Consider the following 25,603-nt stretch of genomic DNA (forward strand, 5'->3'; position numbering starts at 1 on the left):
TATTGGCTTTGGCTCTGATATTAGAAAGAACTCTGAGCAGTAATTGATATTATGGATATAAGATACTGTCTTTGACATGTATTTCATAATGGATTCCAGATAATAGCAGAGTCAATTTGCAGCTTACAATTCCTCAAGATCAATTTAACTGTGAAGTAACAATAAAGTTGATAAGGTTTATGCGTACGTTGCATATGTAGAAGAACAATAAATTTAGAGCATTGCTAATGTTCAAAGACATTAAGATGTACAGCAATTCAGGATTAAACACAGACCAAGAATTTGAAAGTGAAATTCTACATTTATTATATACGAGAAGAGTGAAGGTACAAAATTGTCAAGGGTCATAGATTTTTCAACAAATCTCGAGGTACAATTATGCAAATGAAGTAAAGGAAAATGCAGGACAAAGTGTTTAAAACAGAAGCTCAAATTACAGTGGTGCAGAAAAATACACTGAGCTCCTAGTTACACCCTTGCACAAAATCTCCACACATTCAGTTGTTTTCAGTTACATTGACAATTATAGCTGTTTCTCTTCTGTTGCCCCATATAGGCCAAATTCTTTTTTTTTTAAAGCAATGCATATACAATAAAATATTGACAAGAGCACGGTTTTATGTCATTCTAATCATTAACATTCAATACAAATGTACTAACTTCCAGTCTTCTCCACATTTTCCTGATATTGGTCATGCATTCTGGAAAGAATGTTCACGTCTAGAAATGTATGCTAATTTGATTTTGGGGCATGTATCAATTTAAAGGGTTGCTGGATCATTTTGCAGGTACTACATTTATTAAACATGGTAAAAAACAGTTTTGAACTGCAGCCCTAGTTTCATCCACAAACAAACCGCGAATTTAAAGTACAAATTCAAATCAATAGGAATAATTAACAAACATCAATAAGTGTTCCTGATAAATGTTACATTAACTCATGAATAATATCCCAATGTGTTTTTACAAGATCCTTCACTGAACCTTTTCCATGAATCTAAATAAACTGTTACTAATGAAGACATTTTTACATGGGGGCTTATCAGTTTGAAAAGAGCACAGAACATTTTATTTACAATAATTAGTTCTGTATGACATATCGATATTCGGTCACAACCAGACTAGAGTGGCCTTTTCAAAAAACAGACACCGCAATGAAACAGACGTGGACAGCTATTTCTGGAGTAGAATTTACACTGCACTCATATACATAGTATCCATGTTAGCAATTTCTGAACAGCTGGAAGAGGTTTTCAGGCTCAGTAACATGCAACAAAAAATGTGTTTCAACCATCATAAAATGGCTCCTTAAATTTCCAAAAATCAAAAAGAATTTCACTGTCAAAGTTAGGTCGATTAATTGTGGGGGTGACAAAACTACAAATATATTGTTGGGCATATGTGTAATAATTTACAAGCATAAGTCAGAGATTGTCACCACACCTAGGCTGCAATTTAAAAGCAACCAACTAGTTATGTTGCAATTATTTGCAAGTGTTCTTCCATATCACAGGTTCACATCATTCTCCACAGACACACCTGCTTAATGCAGTGTCCTTCATAATGTTTGGGACAAAGACCCAACATTTATTTATTTGCCTCTCTACTCGACGATTTGAGATTTGTAATGGAAAAAAATCACGTGGTTAAAGTGCACATTGTCAGATTTTATTAAAGGATATTTTATACATTTTGGTTTCACCATTTAGAAATTACAGCTGTGTTTATACATAGTCCCCCCATTTCAGGGCACCATAATGTTTGGGACACATGGCTTCACAGGTGTTTGTAATTGCTCAGGTGTGTTTAAATGCCTCCTTAATGCAGGTATAGGAGAGCTCTCAGCACCTAGTCTTTCCTCCAGTCTTTCCATCACCTTTGAAAACTTTTATTGCTGTTTATCAACATGAGGACCAAAGTTGTGCCAAGAAAGTCAAATAAGCCATTATCAGACTGAGAAACAAGAATAAAATTGTTGGAGACATCAGCCAAACCTTATGCTTACCAAAATCAACTGTTTGGAACCATTAAGAAGAAAGAGAGCACTGGTAAGCTTACTAATCGCAAAGGGACTGGCAGGCAAAGACCTCCACAGCTGATTTCAGAAGAATTCTCTCTCTAATAAAGAAAAATCCCCAAACACCTGTCCGACAGATCAGAAACAGGAGTCAGGTGTGGATTTGTCAATGACAACTGTCCACAGAAGGGGGAATGTATAAACACTGTTGTAATTTCTACATGGTGAAATCAAAATGTATAAAAATGGCCTTTATTAAAATCTGACAATGTGCACTTTAACCACATGAGATTTTTTTTCTATTACAAATCCCAAATTGTGGAGTACAGAGGCAAATAAATAAATGATGGGTCTTTGTCCCAAACATTATGGAGGGCACTGTAGGTAATGTTTAAGAAACAAAGTTTTTCAAGAGGTGGGGCTACAAGTTTCTCAGATATCAACACACTGAGCTAGAAAGGCATGACCACAGCACCACATAACTAAACCTAGTTAATTTAGTCTCAAACCTTTAGTCACTTGCATGAACATAAAAACTAAAAACAAAATATTTTGGGCCCTAGAGCTCAGAATTATGGACTGTTGTTTCAATACAAATGTTTTACTTAAAGTTATGCAGATCCAAACATGAACATAGTCAAACTGGCCTCTACTCTGAGTAACATTCATTGACCTGGAAACCACCTGCCAACACTTAGATGACATCTTCTTTAAAAATCTCAAAGCCCTCTTCATTATCTTCTGCAGCAGTAAATTCATTAGGTTTCAAACTAAGGGAAAGCAAAAGAGTAAAGTTGAAAACAAGTCCATGCATTCATTGTTACACTGAACACAGCAAAGCAGCTTTGATTAAAACTATTCCTGCAAAAGCAATCTCACACATTGCCTCTTTGTCAAATGAAAAAATCTAAGCTGATCTCAAAGCTATGCATTTGGGTGTAAATACAAAAAAGACCAAATGATATATTTTAGGTAATTATCTTGTGTATGCTCAAAGTTAACTCATCTGCAAAGTGCTTACAAAGTCTTTAAATACTGTTTTATAAATGTGTCTGCAGAAAGCAGTTTTTATATTTCAGCATCAAAAATTGATATGGTGATCTCTTCAAACAAAACTATACCAAATTTATTAAGGTGATAAATTGGTTTTGACATGTAAAACATTTAGCCAGCTTTATACCCAATAAAAAAAATCAGATTAAAGGTAGCAGTATCCTTCTAGCACAATATTATTCCAAAAAGTGCTCAGGTATATGGGCAATCTTGCAGCTGTGTAGAAAGCAATGTCTAAATCTATCTGGTTTGAGCCAAAAAACAGAAAAGCAGTCATTATACTATGGCAAAATATCATTTAAAATTTAAATTTGTAAATTTTAAACAAAACATTAATGATTTTAGGGCAACTTCAATTATTTGATGTAGTTTGGAAAAAAAAGTGTAAGTGAACAAGAAGGAATTCCTGAATGCGTTAGAAGATTTATGCATAATCAATACGTTTCCAATCAAATAATCTAGTTTGGGACAATGTAGTGGATTTAATGGAGCGTATTTTCAGTGTAACAAATTTGGGAAACTGAACACAATCATAATTAGGCTTAGACAAGTTCACATATATACAAAGATAAACTCAACTGAAAGAGGATCAGTTTTAGAAAGTTAAAAGGGGATCTCGACCAAGTATATTAGAAACAAAGACTGTCTGGTAAAATGGTATAAGAACAATGGAGATACTTCAAAGTGGAGATGCTTCAAATTAAATAAAACAGACTGCTCTCTAAAAGAAAAATGGTATTCAAAGGAAGTAAATCTGTAAAAATCGGAATTTATGAAAAGTGGCAGGTCCATTACGGCGCCACAGTGGCACAACAATAGAACGACTGCCTTATAGCGTCAGGGACCCTGGTTCGATCCTGACTACGGGTGCTGTCTGTATGGAGTTTGCACATTCTCTCTATGACCGCGTGGGCTTTCTCCGGGTGCTCCAGTTTTCTCCCATATTTCAAAAACTTGCAGGTTTATAAGTTAATTGGCTTCTGTAAAAATAGCCCTCGTGTGTAAGATAGAACACACTGATAGAACAAGTGTACGGGTGATCATTGGTCAGTGTGGACTCCGTGGGTCAAAGGGCCTGTTTCCACACTGTAACTGTAAACTAAACTTAAAGATCATCTTTGGTGGTGGTGATTCAGCATTAATAATCCAGAGGTCAAGCTCAAATACCTCAGTGGCAAGTTATGAAGCCACATTGTAAATTAGTTGGAAGATCTGATGGAAGATCCAGCTTCCTTCAACCATTCCAGAATCTGTCTTAAACAACAGAGCTTGTCCCCAGTTCAGTACCACTCAACAGTTCTAAACATGGTGTGTAGGAAGGAAATGCAGATGCTGGTTTACACCAAAGATGGACACAAAATGCTGGAGTAACTCTGGAATAAATGCAGATGTAAATGGAGTACATGGTTTTCAAATCGCAGGATGTCCATGTGAATGCATTATAACAATGATGCACTCTGCATAATCCTTTGAAACAGAGCTACGGGGCCATGTAACTAAGAATTTTAAACTAGTACATGACGATACAATCATTTTAGTTTGTGAACAATCATTAGAACATAATCTTCTGGACCATGTCTAACATTTGGATTATTTCCACAAATATAGAGGTATTTTAATATTTCAGCAGCAGATACACTGATAAATTCATAAGACTTATAAAAGTAATTTTTGTCAATCAAAATTTGTCAATACTAATCTTCCAAATTGTTAGTTGCCTTCCCAGGATTAACATCTCAGATAAACCTTTTTTTCTGAGAATCATACAGCATGGAAACAGGCCCTTTAGCCCAACTTACCCATGTAGACCAAGATGCACCATCTACACTAGTCCCATCTGCCTGCATATGGCACATATCCCTCTTAAACCTTTCCAATTAATGTACCTGTCCAAATGTATTTTAAATGTTGTTATAGTACCTGCCTCAACTACCTCCTCTGGTAGCTCATTCCATATACCTACCACACTCAGTACGAAAAAGTTGCCTTTAGGTTCCTATTAAATGTTTCCTCTCTCACCTTAAATCTATGCCCTCTGGTTCTTGATCCCCCTTCTCTGGGTAAAAGACCGTGTGCATTCACCCTTTCTATTCCCGTCATGATAATTTTCACTTTTATAAGATCACCTCTCATCCTCCTGCACTCCAAGGAGTGAAACCCGAGCCTGCCCATCCTCTCCCTGTAGCTCAGCCCCTCAAGTCCTAGCAATATCCTCAGAATTCTGCATTATTTCTGCAATCTTTCCAGCTTAATAACTTTCCTACAGCAGGGTGATCAAAATGATAAGCTTAAATCTAAACCTACAAAGCACGATTTATTAAGTTTGCAGATTATACTAAAATAGACAGTATCGCAGTGAAGATATTATGAATAATTACAATAGAATTGATCAGTTAGACAAGTGGGCCAAAGAATGGTTCATGGAGTTTAATTCAGATAAATGTAAACTGCAGCATTTCACGAAGTCAAAGCAGGGTAGGACCTATAGTGAATGATAGGGCCCCGTGGAGTGTTATTGTGCAGAGGGATCTAGGAGTGAGTATGTACATACATCCGTCCGTCCATCCATCTATCTACTACAACTCTCGTTTGTTTGCTTGTTCCTGAACTACAGCCAAAACGGCACGATAGCTTGACAATGTTAGGCCCACCTTACTCACCGTCGTCCCGTGGTCCTATGGCAGAAATTTCATTGAAATCGATGTTGTATTTTTAAAGTTATTCACATTTTAAAGATTAATAAAACGCGCATGCGCAGTTGGGGCTCCATTGATCTGGCACTTACGTAAGGTGGTCGCCGCATCCGCGTATGCGCAGAACAAATGCGACCGCACCTGTGTAATTGTGGCCCGTTGATCCTGGTAGGAGCAGGGCTCAGCCGCCTGTCTCTTGGGGGTATGTTTGCCGACTCCGAAGCGGCGGGAGAGCCAGGCCCGGTGCCGGGGGAAGCAGCTGGAGCCTGGGCCTGGACGTGACCGGGTAACCGCAGCCTGAGGTGGGCCAAGGGGAAAGGCGGCAGCAAAGGTGGTGAGGCCAGGGGTCGGTGGAGGTCAAGGCCTGGCGCTGGGCCTGCCCTCGGCTCCCCCTTCCCCCCTCCTCTCCCTGGCTGGCTCAGCGCCTTTCCCACGCCACCCAGAGTCATGCGGCATCGGTGGTCATCTGGGCCGGGAGGCGGGGGGAAAGAGCCCGGCATTGACCCGAGGCATTGACCCGAGGACCGTCAGTGGGAGAGATGCCGCCGTCTACCCACTGCACTGAACCCCCCGCACCGGGACGAGACAGGACACCCCCCCCCGCTCCACTAATGGTGACCACCCGAGCCGGGAGGCAGGATGCTATGCAACTTCCATTAGGCAGCATCTGGGCCGAAGGAGAGGAGGGAGTGGGGGTGGAGGGGAAGGGGAGGAGAGGAGGGGGGAGTGGGGCGGGGAGAGGTGAGGAGAGGGGTTAGCGGGGGAGGAGAGGGTGCAGGAGAGGTTTGCCCCCAACGGGTCCACGGCACACTCTGGCCGCTGCAATGGCTGCCCGGGGCCGGAATGAGTGGCTCCCTCTCCCTTTTCCTCTCCCCCCTCGCCCGTCCACGGCCCCGGGGGAGACTCCCTGGCTGGCAACGGGTCCACAGGTCATCAGTTGAGGGAAGGTTGCCGGGCCGCAAGAGAGGTTTGGACCCAACGGGGGTTTCCGGGCCCGCAGGAGAGGTTTGGACCCAACGCGTCCACACCCTCTAGTTGTTCTCTGAAAGCAGGGTTGCAGGTAGATAGTGTGGTGATAGTGGCTTTTGGCACATTGGTCCTCAGTTAGGAAATTGAGCATTGAAATTGGGAAGTTATGTTACAGTTGTACAAGACGCTGCGAGGCTGTATTTGGAGCATTTTGTTCAGTTTTGGTTACCCTGCTCTTGGCATGATGGCATTAAACTGGAAAGAGCACATAGAAAATTTACGAGGATGTTGGAAGGATTTGAGGGCCTGAGCTATCGGGAAAGGCTGGGCAGGATGGGTGTTTATTCGCTGAAGTGCAGGAGAAGCTTAAGAGGTGTATAAAATAATGAGGGGAATAGACAGATTATTTGTCCCAAAGTGGAGGAAACAAGGACTAGTTTCTGCCTCCAGTCCCTGCCGCGGTTCCACAATTCCAGGACAAGATAAAGAGTAGGGGAGAGCTGAGGGGAACTCGCCGCATAAAGCAAAACCTACAAAATCATCGTAGATTTTACCAATTAACCATGTATACACCAAATTAACAGTTTGGAAAACAGTATTTTCTTACCTATACGGAGAAAAACTGGAAAAAACGTTTGAAACAAAGATTGTTTACATGGGGCAGAGGAGCTAGTGACAATTCTTTGCCCCCACGACCTATGACCTGCAGATGCTCAGTCGGAATACCGAACTCGCTTATTATTTTGCAAAAATTTCTAAACACCTGTTTTCGCTTTTTTATTATGGGGTATTGTGTGTAGATTGATGATTAAAAAAAAGAATTTAATCCATTTTAAAATAAAGCTGTAACGTAACAAAATGTGGAAAAAGTGAAGGGGTCCGAATACTATCTGATTGCACTGTAGGCTAAACAAGAGCAAATAGGGCTAGCACAGATGAGGCATTTTGGTCAGTGTGGTCAGGTTGGGCTGATGAACCTTATTCCGTGATGTCTGACTATAGTTACCTATCCAGACCAGTTATTTCTCAACAGAAACATGAATACAAAGTTCATGACATGAATCCATTTTTAAATGCATACTTTCCAACTTTAATTCCTTCATACACCAGATTACTAATGTAAGTTATATTAAACTTTTTTTAAATCAAATACAATAGGCACAGATCCAATGGGCTCAAACCTGTCACAAGCCAAACAAACTTTCTTTCACTTATAAAACATTTTTATCTGTCCAAAATTGATTTTTAGTCATGGTAACAATAGGACAACCTTTATAGGTCTGTTTAAAGAGAACATGCAAGCGTACTTACTGGTTCTGGTGTTTGGTTCCTTGGATGTGTGCCTGATACTGCTCTATTGAGTTCAGTACAATGTTACAGATATTACAGGGATAGCCTTTAGCAGAAGCAGCTGTGAAAGATTATAATTTAGTTACCTACCATTATATTTTAAGCATTTTTTAAATAATACAATTACCTGCCTATGAAGAACATTTCACAAAAGTAGAAATGTTATAACGGTAGCTCAGCTGATCAGTTTCTTTTCCCTACCCTTCCCATTTTCTTACCCATGTCCAAAGCAAGGTAAAATTGCTCTAAAAAACTGTAATAGAACAAATGCACCAATGTTACGGAAACAGATATAAAAAATGCATATTGCCCTGCACCAATATGCATTTTCCGACTAATATTACAAGTTATGGTTAATTATAATGAAAACCCAAGAGATCAATATGCATTTGTAAAAAGAAAAGATAGGTTATTAGATTTCATGCAGAATCTGAAATGATGCTTTTAAAAAGATGTTCACAGTAAAAGATCAATAGATTATCCAACGGTAGAGAAGGGCTTGGCGTAGATTTAGTTTAGTTTGTTACTGTCACTCATACCCAGATAGAGTGAAAAGCTTTGTTGACAAGTGTGTGTGAAATCTGTATATTATCTGTATATGAGCTTTGAATAAAATGATGGGGCTATACAACTATACATTCAGACATCAGGGAGATATATGGAAAAAAATCATTTGATTATAGAGAGAACGTTAGATTTCATAGACACAAAGCAGATTAGCTGACTTAGTAAAGATAATGATTTTCCAAAAATGCTTTGAATTGGATTTCCAGAATAATATGACAGGAGTAAGCTATTCAGCCTAGAAAGGAGTGCTGGAATAACTGAGTGCTGGTATAACTCAGCGGGCCAGGCAGCATCTCTGGACAACATGGATAGGCGATGTTTCGGATCGGGACCGTTCTTCATAATTGATCAATTTACATTCTCTTCAAAAGATAGTAACCAAACCTTTATGTATTTGCATTTTCTTATATTTATTGAACATTTCTAATATCTATATTTGTTCCTGTACTCCAAAATTATTATCTAGTTTATCCTCTTGAAAAATTTAACTTCCATGTATAAAATATATTTAACTAATACCTTACATATGTTATGTTAAAATGTGTGTGGCTGTTTTGGTAAAAAGAAAAATGAATCACTTTTAAAAATAATAATTGGAAGGTATTTTATATATTTCTCAAACCCCACAATTAATTCATTAATTTGGTCACTCATAGTACATTGGGCATTCAGTTTTCTTACAGTTAACTTTGTCAGATCTGGGATACGCAGAGGTGGAAAACGTTTGGTGGCACTTCACCTTTCAGCTGTTTTAAGCAGCCATTAGTGATCAGGAAAACTACATTGATTCACACAGAATCTAAAATTATTTATATGGACAAATGCAATGTATTGCAGGGTGTGGTAAAATTGTTCATAAAAGCATCACAAAAATAGGTTTGAAGCAAATTGTACATCATTTACTACATTGAAAATTCAGGCTTTATTGCTCTATAGGAATTCTTTGTGCAACAAAAGATCATCCAAAAACTAAAAACCTTCAGTTACACATATCTACCAAATCTTTGGAGATTAGGATTGCAAATTCAGAAATGAATTTAATCATGGGAACCAAACAATCCGTGTAATGAGGAAAATAACCTTATTGACACTTAACTGTCTCAAGTCCTTAGACACAACTGCCCAATGAAAAGCTCATACTTGTATGTCAAAAAAAGAACTTAAAGAATATTTTAAAATTTCTCTCATTCTCATTTATATTTCCACATTAAATTCTTTGACAAAAGCCTGCTTTTGCAGTGAATACCAGAATTAACCAAACCTCTAGTCTCTGTGTCAACAAACAGGTTTTCAATTAAATAATAAATTTAGATAAGTAAAAAAGGACACAAAATGAAATTCTAAGTAATAAAAATGAAGAGTTAGGAAGGTCTGTAATGGAAGAAAAAGCCTAATGTTCCCCTATGAACAAATCACATTTGTTTCAATACTGAGAAAGGTGCATAATGGAAACTGGTGCTTGATCCCATGTTTTAATTTGACGTTTTATTCAATTGTGAGATATAAATTATAATTTTAGTGGTTAGAATTCATATCTGTGCAATTAAATCTCACCAAAACCTAATTTCCTCAAAGAAGATGTTAAGCTAAGTAGAAACATAGAAAATAGAAACATAGAACATATAAAAATAGGTGGGCCTGGTTCGACACAGCACCACCATTCAACCGCCATCGACTCAAGCATTTTCCCCACTACCGATGTACGGCTATCTTGTTTATAATTCCCTATTTTCTCTCTCCATCCTTTCTTAAAAGGATGGAGAGTTACATTACCTACCGTCCAGTCCACAGGAACTGATCCAGTCTATAGAACATTGGAAAATGATCACCAATGCATCCACGATTTCTAGGACCACCTCCTTGAGTACTTTGGGATGCTGACCATTAGGTCCTGGGGATTTATCTGCCTTCTGTCCTAACAGTTTACCCAACACCATTTCCTGACTAATGTGGATCCCCTTCAGTGCCTCCCTCCCACGAGATCCTTGGTCCCCTAGTATTTCTGGGAGATTGTGTCTTCCTCAGTGAAGATAGAACCACAGTACAGATGCTCCTCGACTTACGATGGGGTTACGTTCCGATAAACCCATCGTAAATCGAAAGGATCGTAAGTCGAAAATGCATTTAATACACCTGATTGCGTGGCTGACTGGGAGCTGCGGCTTGCTGTTGTTTAGTTTAGTTTAGTTTAGAGATACAGTGTGGAAACACGCCCTTTCGGCCCACCGGCTCCACGCCAACCAGCAATCCCCGCACATCAACACTATCCTAAACCCACTAGGGACAATTTACACATTGTACTTCCTGCGGCAACTGAAGAAACACAATCTGCCACAGGCAATGATGGTCCAATTCTATACTGCTATCATTGAGTCCGTCCTCACCTTCTCCATCATGGTCTGGTTTGGCTCAGCCACCAAGCACGACATCCAGAGGCTGCAACGGATCGTTCGCACAGCTGAGAAGGTTGTTGGATGCAACCTTCCCCCTATTGACGAACTGTACACTGCAAGGGCCAGGAAGCGAGCAGGCAAGATCATCTTTGACCCTGGCCACAAACTCTTCGAAGCACTTCCCTCTGGAAGGCGACTCCGGACTGTCAAAGCAGCCACAGCCAGACATAAAAACAGCTTTTTTCCACTAGTGATAGTTCTACTCAATAACCAAAGTCTGTAGTCTCTTTTTTGCTCTGGTTTATTTTCACCCACATGTTTAGACCGTAATGGTGTATCCTTATTGTTTTGATGTGTTTATGCTTTATTCTTAATTGTTAACTGTATGTTTGTGTTGTCATTTGTGAGCGGAGCACCAAGGCACATTCCTTGTATATGCATACTTGGCCAATAAACTTATTCATTCATTCATTCATTCATTCATACACCAAGTCAATTAACCTACATACCTGTATGTCTTTGGAGTGTGGGAGGAAACCGAAGATCTCGGAGAAAGCCCACACAGGTCACGGGGGGAATGTACAGACTCCGTACAGACAGCACCCGTAGTCAGGATCGAACCCGGGTCTCCAGCGCTGCATTCGCTGTAAAGCAGCAGCTCTACTGCTGTGCACCATCGTAAAGTTGAAATATCTTAAGTCGAAGCATCATAAGTCGAGGAGCATCTATACTCGCTTAGCTGTTTCTGCCATTTCCTTGATTCCCATTATAAATTCACCTGTCTCTGATTGTAAGGGGCCTACATTTGTCTTCACTAATCTTTTCCTTTTTACATATCTAAAGAAGCTTTTACAGTCATTCTCTGTCTTCCCCCCCAAGCTTTCTTTCATGCTCCTTTTCCCCTCTTAATTAACCCTTTGTCCTCCTCTGTTGTCAATTCTAAATGTCTCCCAATCCTTTGCTGCTTCCTCTGACCAATTTATATGCCTTTCCCTTGGATTTTAGTGCAGAAGTTGGCCATTCGGCCCTTCAAGTCAGCACCGCCATTCAATATGATCATGGCTGATCTACCAAAATCAGTACCCCGTTTCTGCTTTATCCCCATATCCCTTGATTCCGTTAGACTTAAGAGCTCCATCTAACTCTCTCTTGAAAACATCCAGTGGATTGGCCTCCACTGTCTTCTGTGGCAGAGAAATCCACAGATTCACAACTCACTGGGTAAAAAACTTTTTCTCATCTCAGTCCTAAATGACCAACCCCTTATTCTTACACAGTGACCCCTGGTTCTGGACTCCCCCAATATCGGGAATTTCTTTCCTGCATAGTCTGTCCAATGCCTTAAGAATTTTATATGTTTCTATAAGATCCCCTCTCATCCTTCTAAATTCCAGTGAATATAAGCCCAGTCGATCCATTCATTCATCATATGTCAGTCCCGCCATCCCGGGAATTAACCTGGTGAACCAACGCTGCACTCCCTCAATAGCAAGAATGCCCTTCCTCAAATTAGGAGACCAAAACTGCACACAATACTCCAGGTGTGGTCTCATCAGGGTCCTGTACAACTGCAGTAGGACCTCCTTGCTCCTAAACTCAAATCCTGTCGTTATGAAGCCCAACATGCCATTTGCTTTCTTCACTGCCTGCTGTACCTGCATGCTTACTTTCAGTGACTAATCTACAGGGACACCCAGGTCTCATTGCACCTCCCCTCTTCCTCATCTGACACCATTCAGATAATAATCGGCTTTCTTGTTCTTGCCACCAAAGTGGATAACCTCATATTTATCCACATTGTACTGCATCTGCCATGCATCTGCCCACTCACCCAACCTATCCAAGTCACCCTGCAGCCTCATAGCAACCCCCTAGCAGCTCACAAAGCCACCCAGCTTTGTGTCATCCGCAAACTTGGAGATGTTACATTTAATTCCTTTTTCTAAATCGTTAAAATATATTGTAAATAGCTGGGGTCCCAGCTTCCTGTCTGCCAACCAGCTCTCTATCCATGTCAATACCCTACCCCCAATACCATGTACTCTGATTTTGCACACTAATCTGTTGCGTGGGACCTTATCAAAGGCTTTTTGAAAGTCCAGATACACCACATCCACTAGCTCTGCCTTATCCATTCTACTTGTTACATCCTCAAGAAATTCCAGAAGATTAGTCAAGCATCATTTCCCCTTCATAAATCTATGCTGACTTTTACAGATCCAATCACTGCTTTCCAAATGTGCTGCTATCACATCTTTAAGCATCTTCCCCACTGTCAGGCTAACTCGTCTATAATTCTCAGTTTTCTCTCTCCCTCCTTTATTAAAAAGTGGGGTTTCATTAGCTACTCTCCAGTCCACAGGAACTGATCCAGAGTCTTTTGAACTTTGGAAAATGATCACCAATGCATCCACGATTTCTAGGGCCTCCTCGAGTACTCTGGGATGCAGACCACCAGGCCCTGGGGATTTATTTGTCTTCAGTCTCAACAGTTTACCCAACACCATTTCCTGACTAATATGGATTTTCTTCAGTTCCTCCCTCCCACTAGCTCCTCGGTCCCCTGGTATTTCTGGGAGATTGTTTGTGTCTTCCTCAGTGAAGACAAAACCAAAGTACTTGTTTAACTGGTCTGCCATTTCCTTGTTTCCCCATTATAAATTCACCTGTTTCTGACTGTCTGGGACCTACATTTGTCTTCACCAATCTTTTCCTATTTACATCTCTATAGAAGCATTTACAGTCAGTTTTTGTATTCCCCGCAAGCTTTCTTTCATGCAGGGTTGCACAGCGGTAGAGTTGCTGCCTCACAGCGCCAGAGACCCAGCTTCGATTCCGAATACGGGTGATGTCTGTACGAAGCTTGTACATTTTCTCTGGGAGCTCCAGTTTCCTCCCACATTCCAAAGATGTTCAGGTTTGTAGGTTAATTAATCTTTGGCCTTTAATAGTTTAGCTATTGTGTAGTTGTGTTTCAAGGTTCAGGCTAATAATATTCCAAATGCTCTTATAGCATTAGCATAATGCTCTTACAGCATTATAGCAAATGCTCTTCAGAAATGGCGAAGGCTATTCAAGGAGTAATCTGTTCACACGTGCAAATAAAAATAGTGCCATGGCAGATATATCAATTATTAATCAAACTGCCATCGGATAGTACTGAATGCACATTAGCTATTATGTACATCAATATTCAGTCTAGTCAATAGAGAAAGCTACTACAAGGTACCTGCGCAATAGCATCCCAGCAATAATTCTAGAGATGACGTTTCAAACATTGCAAGATTGCACAGATTTCAAATGGTGCAGTAAAACTACAAGTATGTTCTTTTCTGGTATTTAACTGTATTTCAGATAAGTTTCAAAAGTGATCTCATGCTTAATCAACAATAAGCCATTAAAAATTCCTTTCGATTTAACAATTTGTTTTAAATCAACAGCGTACACATTCAAGGGAAGGACTGGAATGAACAAATAATTAACATTTCATATTGGATAGCAATGGTTTTCATTTTTTCCGTATGTACTAATCCTAACGAGAGATAAGGTATGAATAATATAAAAGTAATTGAAAAGTCTGAGGAAGGGTCTCGACCCAAAACCCATTCCTTCTCTCCAGAGATGCTGTCTGTCCCGCTGAGTTACTGCAGCTTTTTGTGTCTATCCAAAAAGTAATTCTACTGGATTTCAGGGAGAGATAAAAATTGAACTGCAATTCTGACACAGTTGCATTCTTTTGGCATCCACATTTCCACAGTACAATATGGCAAGATTTATCAGTCTTGAAATATATTAGGTGGTGTATTTCCCTCATGAAACAATTTCAAACTAAAACAAGCAACATCTAAAGTCTGTCCATATATTTGTGTCCAAATTTACATTTTCTGATGTGTTCTTTGCATGAACTACAGATTATAATATTTGAGAAAACAAAAGAACTTAAGGTACTTTTGTAAACAATTTTAATGATATTCTTTGCATGGTTTCCCTAGCTGGACTATTACATATTTGATTGTAAATTTGCTCAGTTGTTCGCGAATAAATTCACAAAATCATAGAACCACAGTAGTCAATCCCTGAAATCAAAATAAAAACTTAAATATATTAATAATGTGAAATAAAAACAAACAGACAAACACAAAGTCTGTCAGCATCTGAAAGACCAAAATAAAAGTATGGCTTAACATTTCAGGTGTAGAACCTTTATTTTATGTTTGTGGAGCTTATTGTGCATTTTCAATATTTAATCCTAGTATCAACATGCAACATTTAGTGTTCCGGCAGACTACAAGTTGTATACTTACAATTGCTATCAGCCTGCCCCAGTTGCTCCAATAACTTCGCTTTTGTTTCACGCTTCTTGTGCCTTTTCCCCACATAGTGCTGTTTGGCAATAGCAGGATGGTTAAAAAAGGCTTGACACAGGTTACAATACTTGTCAGGATCACTGCTCCCAGATTCATCACTGGACTGCACAGTAGAAGTTGGAGCATTTTCATTCTTTACCTTGGGAGCAGCTGCAACTGGAAAACAAGTTTGAATCTGTTCATATCACTTGCTGATCAAATGAAAGTATCATTTATAATTCCTGAACAAAGAAAAACAAATCAGCGTTCACTTAAACAGGTATAGAGAGATAAATATCTTAATCATTTATGATTAAATGCTCTCATAAATTCTAGAAGAAGTGCAGGATCCAGGAGGACACAAGAGTAGCCATTGTTGTTCCTTTATTAACATAGAAACATAGAAAATAGGTGCAGGAGGAGGCCATTTGACCCTTCGAGCCAGCACCGCCTTTCATTGTGATCATGGCTGATCATCTACAATCAGTAACCTGTGCCTGCCTTCTCCCCATATCCCTTGATTCCACTAGCCCCTAGAGCTCTATCTAATTAAGAAGGGAAGTAGAAATAATCCAGGAAATTATAGGGCTGTGAGCTTCACATCAGTGGTAATGAAGCAATTGAAGTGGATTCTTTGAGATAGGCTTTACTTTCATTTGGAAGAGAACGGGCTAATTAGGGACAATCAGTATGGCTTTGCCTACGGCGTCATGTCTTATGAAATCAATGGGGTTTTTTAGGAGATGACAAAGGCGATTGATAAGGGTAAGGCAGTGAATGTTGTCACCTCGATTTAAATAAGGCATTTGATAACTCGTGGTAAGATGATCCAGAAAATTAATATGCATGGGAACCATGGTGATTTGGTCTTTTGAATTCAGAACTTGCTTACCCATAGAAGACAGAGGCCAGTGGTGGACTACTGTTATTTTGGTTGGAGATCTGTGACCAGTGAGTGGTGTTCTGCAGGTATCTGCAAGGTTGGGACCTCTGTGTTTTGTGAATATATCTAAACAACTTGGGTGCAAATGTAGATGGGTTGGTGCATAAATTTCTAGATGACACCAAAATTGGTGGAGTCAGCGAGTGACGAAGACTGTCAAACGATGCAGCGAAATATAGAACAGATATGGCAGATGGAGTTTAATCCAAGCAACAGATGCGCAGAATCAGAAGAAAAGAGAAGTAAACGGAAAGAGAGGCAGCAACAACCAAAGCCCAATCTGACATCTGGAATTACCTGCCCTGAATGCCAAAGAACTTTCAAAGTCAGGATTGGACTCATAAGCCACCAGAGTTCATAAAAACAGAACGTAAACCATCATCCTCGACCTCGAGGGATAGCCATGACGACAGGGGAATCGTGAGGTCCAAGTCCATAGTTCCCTGAAAGTGGCAACACAATTAAATAGTATGGTAAAGGTGGTGTATAGTCTGCTTACTTTCATCGGTCATGGCATCGAGCACCATAGTCAGGAAGTTGTGTTGCAGCTATTTAAAACTTTGGTTAGGCTGTATTTGCAGTATAACGTGTAGTTGTGGTTGTCCCATTGCAGGAAGGACATCGGACATCAAGGATTTGGAGAGGGTGCAAAAGAGGTTTACCAGAATGCTGCCTGTTTCAGAGGGTATTAGCTTACAAGGAGAGATTGAACAAATCTGGACTGTTTTCTTTGGAGTGAACGAGGTTGATGGTAGACTGATAGAAGTATATAAAATTATGAGGCATAGATAGGACAGTCAGAATTTTTTTTCCCAGAATGGAAATATCATAGATGACGAGAGGGCATAACTTTAATGTTAGGGGATCAGGTGCATTTAAAGAGAGGAACTGGGCACATTTTTTTTAAGAGAGTGGTAGGTGCCTGGAATGCACTGCCAGGGGTGGTAATGGAAGCAGATACAAAAGTGTTTAAGAGGCTTTTAGATAGACACATAGATATGTAGGGAATAGAAGGCTATCTGTCGCACACAGGCAGAGATTAGTTTAACTTTGCATCATGTTTGGCACAGTCACTGTGTCCCAAAGAGCCTGATCCTGTGTTTATACTGTTCTATGTTAAGTGCAGACAAAGGTTTTAGCCATTTATTATTAGAACTTCTAGTTTTTTAAGGATAATCAGCCTTATAAGGTTCCAAAGAATTAAGCCAAATTTGCCTCGGTATTGTTTCACTCTATAATCAAGGAAATACAATAATAACAATAATACTCTTATAATGATTCACTGTCTTTTGAATGGTTCACTATGTCCTTCTTTCACAGTTGCTTTTATTCATCAGACCCCAGATGGAACTAGTCTGCAAAACTATTAACAGTTCATCAAGCCTACAGAAATTGGACATCCCTCATCATTAGTTTACACATATCAATAGTCAGACTGAATGGTCATCAGGAGAATTTTTTTAATTCAAAATTAATTGAAAATTAATCATTAATGGCACTATTTGGAAAAGAATAGGGAGTTTATCCTGGCATTCTGCCTAATGTTTCTTCCTTGAGCAAAATAGCAAATAAAGGTAATTTGGCTCTCAGAACCTCCAGTAACAAACACAGTTACCAGAGCTGCCAAAAACATTTTTTTTGTTTAAAATACTTACACTAAGTTCTGAGGGATATTTGAAGTACAATGCACCAAATAACAGCAAGGTTTCAAGTCTTCACAAATCTGCTATTATAATTTTGACCAGCAAGAGATCAGTGGCCAGTTTTTATTCTACTAAATTATAATACCAGACAGGTTGGCTATTTTCTTTTTTTAAAGTCTATAATTACTTTTGCTGGGATGACTGTCAAATCTGCCAATGTAACATATAGGTCTAGGTTAGAATTTTTGTTCATCTAAACCTGAACAAAAGCAACATGAAAATGCTTCGTCACATCTTTAATTATGAATTTAATTAAGTATTCTCAAAAACACAGTGATTTGGTCGTTAATTTCAGTTTAAAATAGAGTCATTGCATTTTTTCCTAGTTACTTGATTTTCCACTCTGATAATGAGTTCAGCCTGAGCTTCATGTGCTACTAGTTGGCTCCTTATTCAGTTTCAGAGCATTTTTGAATTATTCGACAGACCTAAATTTGGCCTTTCTATAAATCTCCATGTTTTAGTCATTGCACTCAATTAATTTCCCATAATAGTCTGCATAAATATTTGGTGGCAAATCTGTTTTCTACAATGACACATGTGAACTATTATGTCAAACATCCATATTCCATCCCAGGAGCCTTAGTGTGTAAACCTTTCAATGCTACTTGGTACCTTTACTATTTCAATACATTATAGGCATAGTCAGAATTCTAGAGTCATACAATATAGAATCAGGCTCTTTGACCAACCGTCTGCACTGACCATCATTCACCCAACCTCCAATAACCTGATTTTATTTTTCTTGAATTCCCATCAACTCCGCACATATTCTACCACTCACCTATGCACTGGAGGCAATGTATAGTGGCCAATTAACCTGCCAACCTGAATATCTTTGGGATGCGTGTTCAAACCTATGTTGTCCTGCAAACCCCACATAGTAAGCACCTGAGATCAGGAATTAATCTAATGCTGATGCCTTATGGGAGCAGCTTTGCACCACTGTGCTGCACATATATTTTCATTTGACTATAAAAATCAGTCAAAGATTTAAAATAAAACACAATTTACTTTGGGAACACGCTGAATGCTGTCATTCAGAAATGACAGAATCAGTTCCCAATCTAAAAAGACATTATTAAATTCATAAGGAAGATATTAAAAAATATCACCAAAGCAGTTCTTCACCTATACTTACCGATCTCTACTGCTCCAGTGTCATTTTCCCCAAGCTTATGACTGCAAATGGACAGATTGCTGAAAACCAGCTTATACAAGTAGATTCCTGAAAATCAGGAGCATAATCTTAATTATTTGGCCATGACAATGTACCAGGTTTACTTACCAGAGGATGCTTGGATAGTTTCATTTTGCTTTTGCTTGAGTTTCAGAGTTTTTGCATGGTTCTTTCCCTGGTAATGAGACTGAGCAACAACTGGCGCCGTAAAGGTCACATTACAGAGTGGACAATATTTATTCCGATCAACTTCTCCATTGCTATTGTCCTGTAGCAAGGTTCAAAAATTACTGTTTTCATTAACTCCACATCTAACATTCATGTAGGAAAAAAATATATCACAGTGCTTTGAAACACCATTATACTACATTTTGACCTCTGGTATTTTCCTTTTTGCACTAACAATTGTACTTGTGTATGGCTTGATTGTACTTATATATATTATTTGACTGGATAGCATGCAAACAAAGTTTTTCACTATATTTCAGTGCACGTTGTGGTAATAATCCAATAATAAAATAGGTCCAATATTTAGGTGTTAGTTGTAATGGATGAAAATTTATTGATCATGTTTAAGAACATATAACACAGAAGAAAGAGCAAGTCATCCAGCCCCTATTATCCTCTTAATAAGATCTCAGCACCACTTTACTGGAGTAACCCTAGATCCTTTGAATTCTTGAATATTCTACACTTGGACTTAAATATGCTTAGAAACCAATTCTTCTTGAATTTCTTCGAAAGGGAATTCCAAAGATTTACTATCTCAGTGAAGGCATTTTGTTTCAAGTCACTCCTGAATGGATGACATCTTATTTTCAGACACTACAGCCCGGGTTAATGTACGGGGATCGCTGGGCGGCACGGACTTGGAGGGCCGAAAAGGCCTGTTTCCGGCTGTATATATATGATATGATATGATATGATAGTATACAGGCCCTGTTCTTCGAAGACAATCACTGTATCCCACGATCACTCTAATCACTCTGTTGCAAGTATGTCCTTCCCAGGGTTTTGAGACCAGATTTTGAAAGAATTCTGGCATACCTTTTCCATTCCCAATTAATCTGCAATGTTTACTTTATTGTGGTAAACGAGGCATATGGTTTGCTTGCCTTCATTCCTGGGGCACTGAATATAAGAGCCAGGAAGTCATGGTGCAGCTCTATAGGACTCTATAGGACTCTCTAGGCCGCATTTGGAGTACTTCATGCAATTCTGGTTGCCCCATTATTCTCGGTGCCCCAGTACAGAAAATATATGGAGGCTTTGGAGAGAGTGCAGAGGAGGTTTATCAGAATGCTGCCTGGATTAGAGGGTTTCAGCTACAGGGAGAGGTTGGATAGACTTGGATTGTTTTCCCTGGAACTTCAAAGATTGAGAGGAGACTTGATAGAAGTATATACAATTATGAGATGCATGAATAGGGCAGAAATGTCCAACATTTGAGGGCATAGCTGTAAGGTGAAAGGGGTACAGTTTAATGGAGATACGCAGGGCAACTTTTCTTTTTACACGGTGAGTGGCATGGAACACATTGCCAGAGGTGGTGGTGGAGGCAGATACGATAGTGATGTTTAAGAATCATTTGCTTTCACTTTGCCTGTCTGCATCCTCCTCACAACGTACACTAACTTAGTATGAGCAGCAAACTTAGATAAATTGCATTATGTCCCTTTATTTAATTCATCGATACAGATTGTGGACAGCAGCATTGAGCCATATGGCACTCCAATAATCACAACTTCTCAACCTATTTTCAGGCTTTTCCGTAAAGAGGCAGCTAATATGATCAAAGACCCACACCACTTAGGCCACACCTACATCTCACTACTACCATCAGGAAGTTGGTACATGGGCCTGAGAACTGGAAGCTTTAAGATCAAAAATGCTTCTTCCCAGCAGCCATCAGATTCCTGAACACTGCATAAACCAATCACAACCTCACCTCAACTATGATCTACTAAGGACTACTATATGGGCCTCAGTTTTGCACCTTAATGGTGTGGTTACCTAGTGGTTACCTAGTATTACTGATTATGAATTTATTGCATTATTGATTATTGTATATTTATTTATGTGTCATTGCATTAAAGGGCCTGTTAAGCTGCAGCAAGTTTCATTGCCGGTACATACAAGAATGAAACATTGTTGGCCCTTGAAAATGACCCGCTTATTCTATTTTCTGTCCATTAACCAATTCTCTATCTACACGTAAATTACTCCCAATCCCATGTGATCTCATTTTGTACAATATGGAACACCTTATATTCTGAAGGTGTACAACACCTGAAAATCCACATATTTGTTTAACTTCTCTGCCATTTCCAAATCTACTGGTTCCATTCCTTTTCTATTCTGCTTTTCCCAACCTCAAAAGAATTAGATTTGCCAAACATGGTTTTCCTTCCTAAAATCGGCACGGTAGCGCAGCGGTAGAGTTGCTGCTTTACAGCGAATGCAGCGCCGGAGACTCAGGTTCGATCCTGACTACGGGTGCTGTACTGTAAGGAATGTAGGTTAATTGGCTGGGTAAATGTCTAAAAAAATTGTCCCTAGTGGGTGTAGGATAGTGTTAATGTACGGGGATCGCTGGGCGGCACGGACTTGGTGGGCCGAAAAGGCCTGTTTCCGGCTGTATATATATGATATGATATGATAATCCATGCCGACTGCCCAATCATGTAATTATTATTTTCCAACTAATAGTAAATTCTGTAGTATTTTCTCTGCTGGAGTTAACAGGTTAGTTTAGTAAATGTTTTCTCTCTTTCTTTAAATAATCAAACCAATCTAGAATGTACTGCATTGTGGAGGGTGACAAGCAGCACATCCATTGACTCCACCCCCTTCTTTCTCAAAACTTGGGATAGATTTCACTATCCTGGGGATTTCTCAGCTTTCAGTCTCATTAATTTCTTTTATACTTAATTTTAAAACTAATTCTATTTTTTTTCAGCTTCTTATTCACTCAAGACCTGTTGTTCTCTGCTCGTTCCAGAGACGTTTTGTGCCTTCTCATGTGAAGATACAAGATATTTGTTTCATTTCTCTGCCATTTCCAAATCTCCCAATATATTTACTCCTATCTCAGTCTGCAAGGGGTGCAAATTAACCTCTCGTTTTCACATATCTTTAGAAACTTTTACAGGCCAATTATATTTTTTCTCACAAGTCTCCTACTTTTTCATTTATTTCTTAATTAACATCTAGGTTGTCATTTTCAGAAACTGTGATCACTTTGCAACCACACACATTCAATGGATTATAGACTGCACATTTTCTATTTCCATTTGTGCCATTAATTTAACTATCTTGTTATGAATGTTGCTTGTATTCAGATAAAGGCCATCAATCTTGTCCTTTCCCCATTTTGCTCTGCTCTTACTTGGAGGCATACTCTTATGTTTGTACGCAATGTCCCTTCCTGACGTACTCTGCATCATTACCCATTTTGCTACTATTGCCTGGCTCTTTGTCTTTAGCATTCTACGCTTCCATGCTTACAATTTTTAAAAACAAATCATGCTGGACAAATGTATTTGATGGAGTGCCAAAAAGAGTTGATGAAAATTGTGCAAAATGATGTTTATATGGACATTCAAAAGGCATATTACAAACTACAAGGTAATTTCATGCTTTAGTAAAATCAAAGTACAGAATTAAAACAGTAAAGGCATGGATTCATTTAGTGATCTAAAGTATGGTATACTTTCCAGATATTCCACAAGATTCACATTGGGACCACTGTACCCGTTGAAATGTATTAATGGTAGTCATGGATACATTATTCAGGGCAGAATTTTGAAGCCTACAGTTGACTCAAAACTCAAATGTAATTCAGGAGGACGGTAGTAATACATTAGGTGGACTTGCACAGAACAGGTAAGGGAGATGAAATTTAATGAAAAGAGAATTCAATATTCAATTGAATTGAAAAAATAAAGAATAAACTAAATATTGAAATCGGCAATCTGGCTCGTCCGTACAAGTCTGTGAAGGTGGTAAAATAAGTTTTAAAAGCATAAAGGATCCTGGGTTCTTTCAACTGAGGGATGTGTCCTCTGCATTACAGCTGGTGGAGCGATAGAGATGCTGTTCTAAAGTGCCAGAGACCCCGGTTCAATCCTGACTATGGGTACTGTCTGTACGGAGTTTGTACGTTCTCCCTGTGACTGCATGGGGTTTCTCCGAGTGCTCTGGTTTCGTCCCACACTCCAAAGACTTACAGGTTTGCAGGTTAATTAGCTTCTGTAAAATTGTAAAAAATAAGTCCCTAGCCCGCTGGTGGACTCAGTGGGCCGAAGGGCCTGTTTCCGCGCTGTATCTCCAAAGTCTAAAGAATTCACAAAGCACTACACAAAATAGAATTTACTATTGAGAAATTTGTTGGGGGAGGGGGAGGGGAAGTAAATAATGACAAAATATGTAAGGAATTACAAATTCCTTCAAATCTTTTTTGGATACTAAATACAGTAAGCCAATAAGATTTGAATTACTCTTATCAATTTGGTTTTCAGTCACAGCCAAGTGACTTCTTTGCCATGCTCTAACCAATCTGGTGACGTAGATAGACATTTCAGAGTGCATGGCTGCCAAGCTCTTCATCACCATCCCTCATTCTCTCTGATCCGTCACATTGCAAGGAGCCACAGTATATATGACCAGCTCCTTAAAGTAACCCCTTGGTCTTTACTCCACTTCCACTGAGTCACCGCACTTCAACTCATTACACATATAACTTAAAAAAGAACAAACTGCTGGAGGAACTCTGCAGTTCAAGTAGCATTTGTGGAGGCAACAGGATAGTCAATGTTTGTGACTGCTGCCAAGTCTCAACCTGAAACATTGACTAACCCTTTGCTTCCATATATATTGCTGGACCTGCCGAGTTTCTCCAGCAGATTAATTTTGATGCCGTATATTTGATTCTAATATCTGGTCTCTTGTGTGATTTCCTGAACTCCTATAGCACTTTGACTCATGAACCTTGAATCCCTTCTTTTGCCCTGATATCCACCTGATACTTTATATACCTATCCTAATCCACAAACCTTGTGCATCTGATAAAATGCCTTGAAAATAAAAACAGAAATTAGAAAATTTGTTGTTTCTTTTGCCTGAGCCTTGTCCATCCCACGTTTAATGTTGGCATCAGCTGTTAAATAACAGCAGTAGGGCACTATGTTATCACTTCTAAAATGACTTAATAGGAAAGAGAAACATCACATGGGAATGTATCTAAACTTATAACATGGGATTTAATGGGGGGGAAAAGGAGGTTCCTTTTCAGAAGATTGTTACGGACTGTTTTCTGGGAATGCAACTCCTCTGCAATGTGGGGAAAATGCTGCATTAAATTTTCAGGATTAAACACAAGCTGGGCCTCAGCCAGAGAACTGCATTCAATACTAAGCATTTCACTTTTTAAGATTTCAAGACAAAGGGCCAGAGCAGGCATGATGGGCCCAAAAGCCTCCTTATGCTTTGTACCATTCAATGATTAAAAACTTACAGTAGGATCTTTTTTAATTATTTTAGCAACTGGTTCGCCATCTTGATGAAGCTCTTCATACCGACGTACTTTATTGGCATGTTTCTTGCTCTGTGGAAATAGAAATTATATTGTATTAAGTAATTGACACCTAGAGGACAAAGAGTACTTTCAGTTGGGCTGTCAATAAACTAATGATATAATAGATTAAATGGGGTGTATAAAACACCGTTAAAAGCTAGCATCTTCAGTAAAAAGTCATGCATTAATGTCTGCTGTAAAGCAAATTATAATAATTGCATTGAAATAACTTGAACAAGTTTTTTTTAAACTATTAAAGTGAAAGCATTTCATCCATTCTTGCTAATTAATTCCACCATTGGGAAGCTTTAGCTTTTTATTAAGTTTCAAATTTTGCTGCGCCAGATTGCATAAGCAATGCCGCAGCACTATAGGGCAAGATCTCAGTAGCCCCATCTCCCCATACTAGCACTTAACTGATCCAGCTGCCAAACTTGAATATCACTGGCCCAGAGCATTGCAGAGTCCAGTAGTATACCCTGAGCAACAACAGAGCTTCCAGCTATTCATTGAGGAGGCACTGTCCTGAGAGCTATTAACAATCTGACTATGTTGAAACAAGGAACTAACTACTAAAGCTCTGAGTATTTGTTTAATCATTTATTCAGAGATATTGAAAATTATTAAGTGAAATAAAATGTATTAAAATTGTTTTAAAAAATGACAAAATTTACCAAAAGCCCACAACTATTAAATGCATTAAATTGAGGCAAAATTAGAAATTTACCATGTTCTTTATCTACAAATCCAAAGATCTACAATTTCCATTGAAATCAATAAGGATGGATCTAAACTGACACATGATCCCAGAGTT

General features: G+C 39.1%; 1 protein-coding gene across 1 annotated transcript in view; it reads right to left on the reverse strand.

The window, feature by feature from the left end:
• Nucleotides 1–316: 316 nt before the first annotated feature.
• Nucleotides 317–25,603, reverse strand: part of LOC144600164 (zinc finger matrin-type protein 4-like) — a 38,866-nt gene continuing 13,579 nt past the window's right edge. Inside the window, exons 3-7 of the mRNA XM_078411639.1 lie at nucleotides 24,730–24,819; nucleotides 19,323–19,482; nucleotides 15,347–15,565; nucleotides 8,044–8,143; nucleotides 317–2,787 (exon numbers count right to left, since the gene is read on the reverse strand). Coding sequence (XP_078267765.1) covers nucleotides 2,712–2,787; nucleotides 8,044–8,143; nucleotides 15,347–15,565; nucleotides 19,323–19,482; nucleotides 24,730–24,819 — 645 coding nt within the window. The 3' untranslated portion in view covers nucleotides 317–2,711. The remainder of the gene's footprint in view (nucleotides 2,788–8,043; nucleotides 8,144–15,346; nucleotides 15,566–19,322; nucleotides 19,483–24,729; nucleotides 24,820–25,603) is intronic.

The sequence above is a fragment of the Rhinoraja longicauda genome, chromosome 14 (genome assembly GCF_053455715.1).
Source record: "Rhinoraja longicauda isolate Sanriku21f chromosome 14, sRhiLon1.1, whole genome shotgun sequence".
In the NCBI taxonomy this organism is placed as follows: domain Eukaryota; kingdom Metazoa; phylum Chordata; class Chondrichthyes; order Rajiformes; family Arhynchobatidae; genus Rhinoraja; species Rhinoraja longicauda.